Source organism: Elephantulus edwardii, unplaced genomic scaffold (assembly GCF_000299155.1).
Source record: "Elephantulus edwardii isolate Elephantulus edwardi_28Jun2011 unplaced genomic scaffold, EleEdw1.0 scaffold00066, whole genome shotgun sequence".
Taxonomy (NCBI): domain Eukaryota; kingdom Metazoa; phylum Chordata; class Mammalia; order Macroscelidea; family Macroscelididae; genus Elephantulus; species Elephantulus edwardii.
The window spans coordinates 8897144-8912254 of NW_006399816.1; the positions used below are offsets into that span (position 1 = coordinate 8897144).

The 15111-nt window shown below is 39.7% G+C and overlaps 1 protein-coding gene across 3 annotated transcripts in view; it reads right to left on the reverse strand.

Annotated features, from left to right (window-relative positions):
• NEO1 (neogenin 1) overlaps positions 1-15111 on the reverse strand; it is a 247473-nt gene that overhangs the window by 48047 nt on the left and 184315 nt on the right. For all 3 annotated transcript variants that reach the window (XM_006888320.1, XM_006888321.1, XM_006888322.1), the window contains exons 10-13: positions 11309-11457; positions 10834-10972; positions 6497-6546; positions 5297-5444 (exon numbers count right to left, since the gene is read on the reverse strand). In XM_006888320.1, the coding sequence (XP_006888382.1) occupies positions 5297-5444; positions 6497-6546; positions 10834-10972; positions 11309-11457 (486 nt within the window). The remainder of the gene's footprint in view (positions 1-5296; positions 5445-6496; positions 6547-10833; positions 10973-11308; positions 11458-15111) is intronic.

Sequence of the window (15111 nt, forward strand, 5' to 3'; positions counted from 1 at the left end):
AAAGCAAAGAGCTTATCCACCAAGTAAGACTTGGATAGTTTACTTCACAAGGAACACATATAAGCTATTATCTTTTTTCCCCAATAAAACTGCAGTTTAATTTAAAAAAATGTGTTAAAAATATGTATCTTGATACAGTTTTCATTAAAGTCAACACAGAACCAGCAAAGCAGAAACATAAGACAGAGATAACTCCCACCTCTAGAGGCCAAAGCTCACACATCTCAAGAGGAGAAATGGAATAGAGTAAAGCTCCCAGGAGGTTAAGACTTTCCTAAACAGCTAGATGGCACTATAGCAATCATTTAATCCACTCTTTTCATTGTTACTAAGAAATCGAAAGTAGGAAACAGGCTGAGGATAATGAAAGGATCCTAACAAAGAACAACATCAGTAAACCTTAGAAGATACCACAGGCCAGAAAAGAAAGCAGGGCTCCTTCTGTCAGGTTAGCTCTGTCCCCTGAGCTACTTCAACACCACAGAAGAAAAATTTTAGATAGAGACAATCATGTTTGGAAGGGTGGATGGACAGAGAAAGAGAGAAGACCATCGATGAGATGGATTGATGCAATGACTGGGGTAATTAGGGTAGGTGTGTCAGAGACATTAAAGTTGGCATAGGATAGAGCAGCTTTCAGGGCTACTGTACATAGGGTTGCTATGAGTCGCAAATGACTTGACAGCACACAAAAACAACAACAGCAACAATATGACCTAAGGAAAGGGAGCTCTGGTGGTAAGAAGCTGTGCTTCAATCCCAAAGACACATGGTTCAAATCTACCAGCTGCTCCACAGAAGCAATCTCTTCCTGTGCAATTTAGTGTCTCTGAAAACCTGCTGGAGGGCCAGCTAGGGGTAGGCTCTGACTCAATGATACACAACAACAAATGGACTAACGGAGCTCTGGTGGCTTGTTGCTGTTAGGTGCCCTTGAATCAAGCCCAATTCATAGTGATCCAATGAACAATAGATATGAACCCTGTCCTGTGCCATTCTCATCATCTCTGACACACTGGAGCCCATTCCTGCAATTACATTACATGAATTGTATACGTCTGATGGCTTAGTGATAAGGAAGTGCACTGTCAACCTAAAGGCACACTGTTCAAATCCACTCGCTGCTCTGTGGGCAAAGACTGGCAATCTCCTCCATTGCCTTTTACTTCTTCTAAACACTTGCTGGAGATTCAGTTAAAAGTTGGTTCCAATTCAACCGTATGTAAAAACATGGCATAGGTATCTATTTTGCAGTAACCTCAGTTGTTCATATGAATGTAACTAAAAGAAGAAAAATTAGTTTCATTAAGAATCAGATAGAAAAGTCTATCCTAAAGAGCAAGGCAACAGTCAAGAATATAAAAACTCAAACTCATTGCTGTCTAGTCAGAATCAACCTTCCACTGGGTTTCATAGACTGTAAATCACATGATCGGAGGTTGTCCACAGTCAGCTAATATAGTCCCTCTCCAAGCACTGGTCCCTCCTGGTAACATGTCTAAAGTACGTGAGACGGAGCTTCAAAAGCCTTGCCTCCAAGGAGCAGTCTGGATTCACCCACTCTAGGACCAATCTGTCTGTTCTCTTAGCAGTCCACAGAATGTTCAATATATGACTACATAAACACTTGTTGCTGTTGTTAGGTGCTATTGAGTCCAGTACAATTTATAGCAACACTATGAACCACAGAGTTGAACTTTGTCCTATCCTGTGCCACCCTCACAGTCTCTGACATACTCAAGCCCATCACTGTATCACTGTGTGAAATTACCTGAGGGTCTTTCTTTTGCTGTCCCCCCACCATTCCAAGATACCACTTACGCTAATTCTCATAAAGTTTATGAAAGATTATTCCACATCCTCCTATCTAAATCTTGGGCTCTATAACCAGCAACAAAGTTAAAAAACTCCTAACAAAGAACTTGACCAGGTTGCAAGATGAGTCTACGTTCAGTTATCAGTCTTGTTATACGGTATGCCAGGGAGGAAAGGTCGGATTTTGTTCTCTGCAGGTCCATACTGAGTCTATCTACAAGCCAAGGAACAAGAAAGATGGAGCAGCAAAATACCTGGGTCCAAGTCAGTTTACCTCCTCACATACACTGGACAGACAGTCACCTGAACGATCAACAAAAGTGGCTCAGTCAAGGTCCAGAAAGAATGCAACCATCAGATTATCATCTGACGGTCTAGCGGTAAGAAGCTGTGCTGCAATCCCAAAGGCACATGATGCAAATCCACCAGCTACTCTGCTGGACAAGGATAGATCTCCTCCCGTGCGATTTACTGAATCTGAAAACCCACTGGAGGGTTCAGCTATGGGATGGTTTCAACTCAAGGGCACACAACAACAACAACAACTTCTCTGGAGACAGGTTAGCATGTAAGAGGAAGAATAAGGGAGTGCACTGAGAGTATGTGTAAAGAGGGCAAGACTTTCTCTTTCCTAAAGCAAATGACAAGAAGCCCTGTCAGGCTGCTAATGAAAAGAGTTGCAGTTTGTCTCTTTCCATAAAGATATACAGCCTCGGAAAACCAATGGATCGCTCTGAGTCAGAACCAACTTGACGGCAGTAAGTTTTTGGTAAGTAACCTACAGAGTTGATAGTCTAAAGCAGCACAGTAAAGAGATTCTTGAACCAAAGTATCCCTCTTCTATTCTGAATGAGGCCAATCCTATCTGTGAGTGAGTGAGCAGTCACGAGAAGAGTCATTTACTTGAGTACACAACACATGATTTAAAAGGATGGTAGACTGTGTTCAGTACCTTAAGACAAGAGTGGTACAAAAAAACAAGTATTTTCAGCTAAAATGTAGCTTAATTGTATCATTTATTGTTCAGCATAAGCTTCTGGTGGCCTAGGCAAGAAGCTGTGCTGCAATCTCAAAGGCACACAGTTCAAGGCCACCAGCTTCTCTATGGGTGAAGAATGGACAATCTCCTCCTGTGCGATGAACTGCCTCTGAAAACTCGTCAGAGGGTCAGCTATGGGTTAGTTTCATTGAGAAAAATAATTAAGGTCACCTCATGGACAGCTGTATTCTTCTATTATCAGCACCAAGAACAAAACCTGTTAGAATGTACATTTACCATTTGTTTTTGTTAGGTGCCATTAAGTCGAGTATAGAGCAATCCTATGAACAACAGATCTGAACGCTGTCCTATCCTGAGCCATTAGATATAAAAATGGTAGATATGTATCATTAGATATTAAAAATAAATGTGTCACAGCTGGGAAATGCTATTTCCTGCTATCAGACTAAACTAAAAAATGACTTAAGAAAACATCCCTGACTGATTTTATTACAATGTTGCCTCAATGAGGTGCTTGGGAACACCTACTGCAGCCATGTTTTCCTCACTGCAGCTTACAGATGTGGGATTCATATGAGGAATGTAAAGAAGACCCCTTGGAACCAGGTGTTCATCTCTAATCTGAATTAGTCAACCCTCTGTGAGGTAAACAGTGTGAGGAGAAAAGCTGGATGACTAGAGCACAGCTTCTTCCCTGTCAGTGGCTCTTGCAACTTTTAGAAACTTGTACCTATCAAAGAAGGGAATTACACTTTTAAACTTCAGGAATTACACTTCCAAACTGCAGATGGTTCTATCTCTTGGTTCTATCAATATAGTCTCGGGGGATATAGGAAAACGGGATATAGGCTGATGCCAAGTTTCCAGAATCCTATATTTTTACTGTCTATCCAGGAGGGATACAGTACGAGGAAAAGTTATCACTCTGAAAGGATGAGGAAATTAATTTTCAGGGTTTGGGTAATAATGATAATATCCTGAGGAGAATATCAAGCTTTGAAAAAGAGACAGCAGAAAAGAGAAAGCCCCTCAGTGAGACGGAAGGACAGTCGCCGCAGCAATGGATAAAGCCCAGCAGCGGTCGTGAGGAGGCACACGGCGGGACTGTGATAGTTCGGCTGCCGACAGGGTCTCTACAAATCACAGCCAACTCAACGGCACCTACTTAGCAACAACCTTTACTTCTTGTATGCATTTTCAACAAATGTTCAGCAAAATCAACAGAGTTGGAGCTCATGACTGAACCTGCACCTCTGCTACTGCACAGCAATAACACTTAATTGATGTAACCATACTAGACTCAGATTCTTCCACTCGTTTATGAAACATGTAAGTGTTGAGTTACTGAACTAAGATAATGAAGGTTAGATGTATCTGGGCATTGTTAACTAAGGCAGGGATGGGGTGGATGGGCTCTGCTCAGACTAAGGTCAGTTCTGCAGACATATTAAACATCTATGTCCACCGCTTCTGAGTAAGAATAGCTGAGAGGCATCTGCCTTTATTCTCTATTATCAAAGTTTTACCATCAAAAGTGAGTGAAAATACTCAATCTCACTCCCATGCTCTTCCTCCCATGCTCACTCCACACTTCCCTTGCCCAGTCAACTCTACTTTCCTCCTGGAGGGAAAATGAAGGGAGATTCACTCTGATCTGCAAGGACACCACATTCAATATGTGCTGGACACCTTTTTATCAGGTGTGCCCCTTGCTTTGTTGTACATACAAAAAAGCAACACAAAAGAACCTATCTCAGACAGAATTCTATAAAATGTTACAGTTGCCCACAGCAGTTATAATTATTGCAATGATGCAGTTATACAAAAAACTGATTGAGGCCTACTAACACTCAAATGGTGTCACCTTTATAAAAATAATTTTGTAGCCCTTTCTTTGTTACCAACGAGATATTTTTTCTTTCCTACCTCTTGTTATATCAAAAACATACAGTTCTTTTCGAATTTGTCTAGCAGGTCTTTCACATTTTTCCGGAAGGCCTTATTAAAAAAAAAAGTACTTCTGTCATTAGATGCCCTCAGGTCAGAACTGATGACAGCTGACCCTCCAGTGGGTGTTGGGAAGCTGTAAATCGCAGGGGAGGAAACTGCCCCTCCTTCTTCCATGGAGCAGTTCCTGGACTTGGAAACACCTGCCTGTGGGTTGGTTGGCAGCACAATTCCTTACCTATGAGGCATTCAGATCTCCCTACAAAAGTACTACATGTTCAAAAACGAAAAGCCAGAAAATACACAAAAACACTGGAAAGTAAAATCTAATACACTCTCATTAATCAGAGATAGAATCTCTGCATTATTGAGAGTTTCTCATTAATGTGTATTGAGTCAGAAATAGATTGAACCATTAAAATATTTTTGCTTGTGTAAGTCAAGAGCTCTCAAAAGTCACTACATGAGTAGAACACAGTGTCTGAGAAAGGCAGTGCAATCTAGCTGTTGCTGCCTATGTGCAAAACTGATTACCTTCAACCAGTAGCGACAGTTGTGTCCCTGCTACCAAGGTTTCAGTGACATCACTCTTTCGGGAGGCCTTTCGGTACCGAATCTTATAGCCAGTGATCTGTCCATTCTGAGTGGCTGGAGGTGGAGGCTGCCAATGAATCATAATGCTCTGGAAAAAGAGAAGACGAAGAGGATGTGAATGAACATATCAAAGTTAGGTCCTAACTGTCTCATGCATTACTGCCCTGACTTGACTGTGGAAAAGGGAAAGAAAGGCATCAGAGTGCACAAACAGTTTTTTACAAAGTTGTTCAACAATCACGCAAAAATACCGTTCCATCTGAAAACTCTCAAAGATCAGATAGAAGATGATCTATAAGTGTAATGAGACTCGGGCCTTTGATCTCTTGGCTATTTTATAAAAATGGAGACATTGGGCAAAACTCTCAAAACAGTCAGGAGAAAAATATAAGATCAGAGGCATACGCTCAGATGAGGAAGTAAATGATTGCTAGATATATAGTTTCCCTCCCCCCCATTTCTAGTTTAGAATTGTTGAAATTAAGCTATTTTTATCTACCACTCTTCAACAAAGCAACCATTAAGTTAGCAGCTGGTTGTTTCCTAGAGTGGAAAAGGAGTCCTTTTCAAGGCCTATCTCAGGTCGACTAGAGCCCAGAAGAGGCCCTGGGCCTCTGAGAGACACACATGGCCTAGATATATAGAGAGTGCAACAGCTTTGTCAGGAAGAATGTTTGAATACTTGGAAGCAATCTGACAGATGTCTGCACTGGATTTGTACTAGTTCATCTCATATTCCTAAGGGACTATGTGATCATAAACTATCAAGGTCCTTGGCCAGTAACTTCTAGAATGTAATGATTTTCATAACAATGATAATTGATCTGAAAAATAGCTAAAGCAATTTTTTGCATCGGAGAAAGGCAGTAACATTTCATAGAATATAGACATGATATCTATGCCCAGTTTCACTGGCAAATTTAATACTTGTATGACCTTATTTCTCTTCTTCATTTTGAATGACTGTTTTTCAGTTCTGGGATAATTTACATGTTTAGTACTTTTAAAAGTAAATTATTATTATTACATTGGTATTTATTTGCTTTGGTAAGTTTCTTTATAGACTCTCCTTCTCTGTAAGCATTTCAGAGGTTCAATAACAAACCAGTAAAAGTGAGCAGTAACAATATGAAGTTTTACCTTGGAATTTCTCACTTCTAAGGACAGATTCTGAGGAACAGCACCAGGAACTAGACAGGGAAAAGAAAAAAAGTGAAAAAAATGTTTTTTTTTTCCAATTATGAGGGCTTTTCTGCTACCACATGTCACACAAATGCGCATTTCAAACACTAATTATGTAATCAGATGGTCTACAGCTAATTGCCATACCTTTATGATAAAAGGACTATAATGATGAGGTATTATCAGATTTGAGTCATTGAAAATTAAATCACACACATTCATAAGTGTACACCTATTCCAAGGTCAGTTTGCACCATTGGAAGTTAGATATTTATTTCAAGGATGTTGTCAGGGGCTTTAAACTTGTCTAGATTCTTCCTTCAGATACATTCTGAACATTTTGAATATTCTTAGTGACAATTATTTTCGTCTTGGGTAAGAGCCACAAATTCTCGGGAACAAATTCTGATGAATATGATGAGTGAATGAACTGGGTAATATCTTTAGGAGTCCAAAATGAGATGTACATAAATCAATGAACTTGGCTGTCTTATGGGCCTCCTGAGCTGGTTCTGAATGCAATACTCAAGTAAAGCAAAGAGATATTTAAGCAATGACAACTTCAGTAAAGCGAGCCATCTGGTTTCACAAGGAAACTGCAAGCAAGGAACATTCATTTAGACATGAGAATTCTGAGACAAACAGCTGTATAACTTTACTTTTCACATTTCACAACATAAGGCAGGGGCATCTCAAAGTTAATGGCCACCCACTTTTCAGCAGCTCGCTTCCCTGTGACTATGACAAGCAAAGAAAACTTAAGCAAGCCTAATTAGTTTCCTTTCTGTTCACAAAATGCTAACTCAAGTCCTTCTTTCCTAATCTGCAGGTGGAAAAGGATCTCTCCCCTCTGACAGTTGATCAGGCCTAGCACTACTAAGTGCCCACTATGCTATAAGTTCCGGGGCCAAAGACTGTATCTTACTTATTTTTGTAGTACATAAACTGAAAAACATCTGGACTAGGATGCTTAGGTACTTGTATGTAGATTGGCTCCAATCATATATCCCTGTTAAGAACTCTCATTTAATTGCAACAGCTCCCAATATAGTTGTTACTACCATATTAGCATCAGCTAAGATTTGCTGACTGCTCACTACATTGAAGGTACTGCTAAGAGCTTTACATTTGTTTCACATGAAATCCTCAAAACAATCCAACAAATACATTTCTATTTTATTGCTATTTGACAGATGAGAAAAGTACAGATTAGGTTGGGGGCAATTAAGTAACTTGCCAAACTCATTGTCTCTCTCAACTGGTGTAGGAATCAAGGCCTTTAAAAGAATGCTAAGGCACCATGAATTCCTGTGACGGGGAGTGGATATTAATCCAGTTACAATTTGGATCATATATAGATTTAACATTTTCCCCCCCTCAGAAAACAAAACAAAATTTAATAAACTTTTTAAAATTTTGAAGTAATAGATTTGCAGAATAGTTTCAGATATACTACAGAGCTGTCTTAATACCCTTCAACTAGCTTCTCCTAATGTTACTATATTACATGGCCTTGGCAGATTTATTAGGATTTAAAAACTAACATTGGTACAAAATGATAAACTAGACCACATTTGGAGTCTTCCTCTCCTGCACTGTCCATCCACCCTTCTGAGAATGATGTCCTTCTCCAAGGACCAATCTCTCCTGGCCCCATGCCCAAAGTATGTGAGACAGAGCATCAAAATCTTAGCCGCCAGGGAGAAACTTGGTTTCACTCTCTCTGAGACAGACCTATTTGTTTTCTTGATGGTCCATGGTCCATGGTATGTTCAAGACTCTTCTCCAGCACAGATCAAAGACATCAATTCTTCTTCTATAATCTTTAGTCACTGTCCAAATCTGATGCATACATAGCAAATTGTAAAGACTATGGCCTGGATGAGGAACACCTTAGTCTCTAGACTGACATCGTTCCATTTTAGTACTTTGAAAAGGTCCCTGACAGCAGATTTACCTAATACAATTTGCCCTGTGATTTCCTAACTGCTGGTGCCAAGAGTGCTAATGGTGGAGCCGAGCAAGCTGTACCTGTTAACAACCTCAGTCTCTTCTCCATCCATCATGGTGCTGCCAATTGGCCCAGTGGTGAGAATCTTTGTCTTGATGTTGAGGTTTAATCCATATGGAAGATTACAGTCCTTGACCTTCTGCAACAAGCACTTCAGGTCTTAACAATATATTTAATATTATCTGACACTATATAAATATCTAGGGAGTTCTGGTGTTCTTGTGGTAAGTATCTGTGCTACCAACCCAAAGGCAAGTGGTCTGAATCCATCAGCTCCTCCAATGGAGAAAGATGAGCAGTCATCTCCTATGTGATTTACAGCCTCTGACAAAGCAGCTAGGATGGTCAACTCTGAGTCATTTCTGACTGGATGGTACACAGAAATAATAACAACATTATCTAGTACCAAATATCTATACTAGTAATATTAGTTATAGTTGTTTTTACAACTAGATTCAAAGATCATATGCTACACATTATGTTTCATATCTCTTCAGTTTACTTTAGTCTAGATTCTAGAATGATTCCTCACACTTGTCCTCAACACTTGAGACTAATACATTTTTAAGAATCCAGGTCAGTTTTCTGCCCCTAGAGATTCTGTCAATTTGGATTTATCTGGTAGTTTCATTATTATCAGAATGAAACACTTTTGGAAGGGATAGGTGAAGCTATGTCTTTATCAGTGCATCACACTGGGTGACACATGATGTCAGGCTCTTTCTTTACTTGCTGACACTTAAGTTTGGCCATCTCTTAAACTAGTAAAATTTTGAAAAAACACATGCGCTTATATTTAAGGATTATTTTCATATATACACATTATTTCCTGTGCTGCCGTCCTGAAGGCATGCAGACCAAATCCACCAGCTGCTTCACAGGATATCCTCCTGATTAACTGCCTCTGAGAACCCACCAGATTCAGCTATGGGTCAGTTTCAACTCTAAGGTTGTTGCTGTTATGTGCCGTTGAGTTGCCTGAGACTCATAGTGATCCTATGTACAACAGCCCTAAATCCTGCTCTATCCTGTGCCAATCTCTCTGTCTCTGACACACTTACCCCCATTACGCCAGTCCTGAATCAATCCATCTCATCAAGGGTCTTCCTCTCCTGAGCTGTCCTCCACCCTCCCAAGCATGATGTCCCTCTACAGGGACTTGTCCTGCCTTGCAACATGTCCAAAGGCTGTCAGACGAAGCTTCCGAATCCTTGCCTCCAAGGAGCAGCCTGTTTTAACCCTCTTCAGGATGAACCTGTTGGTTTTCTTAGTAGTCGATGGTATATTCAGTACTCTTCTCCACCACCACAGCTCAAAGGCATCAATTCTCCTTCTATCATCCCTAGTCATTGTCCAGTTCTCTGGTGCATAGCAAGTGATTGCAAAGACCATGGCCAGTATCAGATGCACCTTGGTCTCTGAAGTAACACTGCTCTTCAGTACTCAAAGGTACACAACAAAAACAAAAATAATTCATTTTTAAGAAAAATAATGGTTTCATAAACAACTAAGTGCAATGAACACTGATATTGTTTATCTTATTAAAAAATGAATGTTCGGTGGTGTGTGGTTTTTTTTAAAATGCTGGTTCTAATTCATTCAATCTTTTAGAAAATCTAAACTCTGAAAAGCACATAGGTACACTTTTAACATTTATCTTAGAAATCCAGACAGTTACAGGTTAAGAAATGAAATTTCCACAAAATAGTAAAAAAAAAATGAGCTCGGGTTGCTGAATAGTAAGAAATTGTATTGCAATCTCAAAGGTACATGGTCTGAATCCACCAGATGCTCTGTAGGAAAAGGATGGGCAATTTTCTCCTGTGCAACCCAATGCCCCTAAAAACCTACTGGGTCAGCTATGAGTTGGCTGACTCAATGGCACACAGCCACAACCACACATATAAATACAATCATTTAACCATGGCAAGACTACCCTTCCAACAGCTCTGGAATGGTCTGTGTGATAGCATTTACTGATAGCATTTACCTACAAAAAAAGCTTTCTACTAAGATTAATAAGCTTCCTAGAGTGCTGGTCACTCTAACGCTGTATGGTTTCAGGGAATCCTTATAGCAACCCCTATAAAGTTGGTATTGTCTACATTTTATATGTAAGGAAACATGCTCAGAACTGTTAAGTGATTTGACGAAAGTTACTTCCAAAAAGTAGAGAAACTGAAGTTTGAATTCAATCTTCTTCACATCAATGCCTGTGATCGTAATACCTATAATTCCAGGGTACTAAGGGTGATACTTGTTTCACAGGGGAAAAAAGGCTCACCATCTGACAGTGTTCGAACAGCAACATCTTGTGTGGAGACTCCGGGACCATGTTTATTGTAGGCCACCACTCGGAAACTATATTCTGTATATTTTTTCAATCCATAGATGGTGTAGGAGAGACTTGCAACATCAACATCCTTGAATAAAAGAAAATAATTTCTATATCTATGACTCAAGCCAAGAGAAATGCTTTAAAAGAAATAATTTACTATACAAATTCTATAACTAAAAGAACTAAACAGTCAAAGTAGATGCATCATGAGCATTGTCAACTGGCTTTAGAAATTTGCTTAATATTTAGTGACCCCTGCTGGTAGAGACTATGGAATACTTTAGTAACAAGAAATAGACTCCATTTTCAATTTCCTAATCTTTTTTCCCTCAGATTTCTAGCCAAGGAATATTAAGTTTCAGAAATATACTTCAGCTCTACTAGTTCAACAAATGGATTGAAAAATGGTCTTATTTTGTACCTGTTCTTTGTCAGTCCCTTTTTCCATGTAGTACAATTTATAATTCTGGATTTCCCCATTGCCAGACAATGGTGTTTCCCAGGTGACAGTGATGGAAGTGGGTGAATTTGCGTAAGCTCGGATGTTAGGTGCTGGTCCAGGGAGCTGAACTAGAAAGAAAATGTCAGAGAATAAGGTGTAAATGAAATCCACTGCACTTATCAATAACCATTCTTAGCATCACAGGGAGCTTTGGTGGCCTAATGGTTAAGGAGGTGTGCTGTCTACCCAAAGGCAGGCAGTTCTTATCCACCAGCTGTTCTCAAGGAGAAAGATGGGCAGTCTTCTCTCGTGTGATTTACAGTCTCTGAAAACCCACTGGAGGGTCAGATATGAGTCGGGTCTGACTCAATGACAATGAACGTTTGAGTGAGTAATACTGTCATATTGGTCATGTTTAAAGCATAAAAAGCAATGTTTTAATTGAAGCTGGTTTTAGTACAATGTATCACTGAGCGAATTTGTTCCTTCAAAACTCAAATGAAAACCATAAATGACAGATGAAGTATCTCAAATTAATTTAAAAGAAGAAAAAAAGAGGAACTCTTTTTATGGTTTATACAGTCCTAGTTTTGCAGTGGGATAATTCACTTAAAAGTAACCACCATAAAGAAAGCCTTCTTTTGCAGGTAGTGTGGTGGGCTCTGGGGACACAGTGATAAGAGTTCTGTCCACAAAGAATTCCCTGTTTAGCAAGAGAAGTTAGATATGCAAATAGTTAGAAATAATGCCATATTTTCTGCTACAGACTTAACTATGCCTCTATTCAAAATCAATCTATGCTGTAAATTTTAACCCCTATACCTGTAGTTATAATCCTATTTGGATATGAAATTCTTTGTTGTAAGACTGTATAAAGTATACCTTGATTCAACCTATTTTGATATTTAAAAAGACCAGATAAAGCAAAGAAGCACTGCTGGGGGAGACAGAAGCATAGCCACGCAGAGAACTTCAAGGAACCAAGAAACATAAGCTGGAGAGACAGGGATCTTTGCTTAGAGTCAACAGAGAGAAAAAGCATTCTTCTACAGCTGTAGCCCTAAACCAAGCACTTCTTCTAGTCTCCTAAACCAAGAAAAGAAATTCTTTTCTTAAAGCCATTACCTGTAGTATTTCTGTTATAGCAACACTAGATAATTAAGACACATGCTAACAAATTTAAGTACTGTTAGTGACAAAGGTGGAGAGAGGAAGGAAACCAGTTATACTTTGGGAGGGGACAGGCAGGAAGAGAAGGATCAGTGAGTCAAGAAGAATAAACTGTCGTTTACTAAGTGACCAAGAATAAATTTTTTTCCATTTAATGAGTCAATGGCAAGGATCTATGAAAAGACATATAATGTTATATGGACTAGGACAGGGCTAAGCTCCAATGTGTTCTTCATAGGGTCACTATGAGTCACAGTGAAGTCAATGACACTCAACAATCACAACAGTGTTATACAGCTCAGATTTGTTAAACCAGAGAATAAATGTAGAAAATAATGCTTAAAAAGATGACAGGTCTCAAGAGAGGGACGCTCTTTGAATGCTATGGAGTTAGGACGTCCCCCCCGCCCAGGTGTTATGTATAGTTGAGTGACCATGCCTTATCCCGAGTGAGTCTCACTGTCTCTGACACATCTACCCCCATTATCCCAGTTACTTTGTCAATCTATCTCATGTGGGGTCTTCGTTTTCTGCGCAGTCCCTTCACCCTTCCAGGCATGATGTGGTCTGGCCACGTGCCCAAAGTATGTGAAATGGAGCTTCAAAATTCTTGCTTTTTTCCAGTAAATGTTAGGGAATGAGTAAAATATGGATTTAAGCTCAACATCAAGAAGACAACGATTCTAACCACTGGGCCAATTAGAAGTACCATGACGGATGGAGAAGAGATTGAGGTTGTTAACAATTACAGTTTACTCAGTTCCAAAATGAACACTCTTGGTACCAGCAGACATGAAATAAAATGACAAATTGCACTGGGAAATTCTGCTGTCAGGGATCTCTCCAGAGTACTGAAATTCAACAATGTCAGTCTGGAGACTAAGGTGCACCTGATGATGGTCCATGACCCTCACAATTACTTGGTATGCATCAGAGAGCTGGACAATGACTAAGGATGACAGAAGAAGAATTGTTGCCTTTGAGTTGTGGTGCTGGAGAAGAGTACTGAACATACAGTGGACTGCTAAGAAAACAAACAGGTCTGTCTTAGAGAGTATGAAACTAAGTTTCTCCTTGGAGCCTAGGATTTTGCTTTCTATCTCACATACTTTAGGCATTTGGCCAGGAGGGACTGATTCTTAGAGAAGGACATCATGCTCAGAAGGGTGGAGGGATGGCGCAGGAGAGGAAGACCTTGGATGAGACAGACTGATACAGTAACTGGGGCAATGAGGTCTGGTGTGTTGCAATCACTGAGACAGGCTCAGTACAGGGCAGGCTTCAGAGCTACTGTACATAGAGTTGCTATGGGTAGCAACACGATCAGCAAAATTAATGCTCTTTGACAAGATTTTCCCATTTAGTCTTCCTGATGACCCAAATAAGATAGATATCATTATCAACCCTATGTAAAGATGAGGGAGCTCTAGTGGCCTAGTGTTAAGAAGCTGTACTGCAATCTCCAAGATGTGTGGTTTAAATTCACCAGCTGCTCTGAGGGAGAAGGATGGGTAATCTCCTCACATGTGAGTGACTGTCTCTGAAAACCTGCTGGAGGGTCAACTATGAGTTGGTTCAGACTCAGCAGTACACAACTGTCACGAAGTGAAGCAGGAGGGCTTTGCCCTCTCTCCTCACACAACATTTATAGACAGGAAACTGAGCTTACAGTGTTAAGAAACTTTCTTAAGTAAAGAGAAAGGAAGTTTGAGAAAGCGTGGAGTTGACCTCATTCTAAATGTCGAGTTCAAGAAGACCAGTAAGAAGTTCACTGCAATATCCTCAGTAGTGTCTCTGTGATTGGATGACTGGAACAAATGTCTGGTTTAAATGTTCACAACGGTTCATATACCTTCCTAATTCTATTCTTCTGACTGATAGGCACTAGTACCCATTTACACACAAATTCTGGGTAGTTGCCTAAGGTGACACTTGTGTAAGGTGACTCTATATTTGAAAATAACTTCTCTGGCACTAGTGTTTCTGTAATAGAAAGCCATTAGATTTAAGAGCTGGAAAGGGAACAAAATGTAAAACAAACTGGCTTTCTTGAAAAACAACAGCACAGCTTCAGACTAATTTTACTAGCAAAGTAGAAAAACCTGAATATGGTTACATGAACAGTTGTTTATTTGTGCAGTCTGACAGGTGGGATTTGTCACACTTTTGCTGCTATGGAAAACTTTCCTCAACTTATTAAAGGGGAAGGAAAACAAAATAGTCCCTGAATTCCCTTGAAATCACTCTCATATATTCATTGGCTAAGTGAAGGAAAAAATGATCCTAAAAAAAGGCGCTAATTAATTTCTTCATTTCAGTTGCACAGTGGCATAATAGATGGGAGGAAAAATGAAGTTGGTTTGAGAAGCTAAATATGTAAAATATTTTCAAGGGCTTATTCCAACATTTACACCACCTCCACACAAGCTGAATACCTCCAGATGAAATGCAAATTTTTCTCCACTAACTTCTTTTTTGCCAGAAAATGTTACATTCTTTATCCCTAAAATACCTTCACCTGAACCTGTCACCCCTTCCATCTATTGTTATTCAACTACTTTCTTTTAGCCAAACTTTTAGAACAAACCATCACACTGTGTACTTCTCTTGTG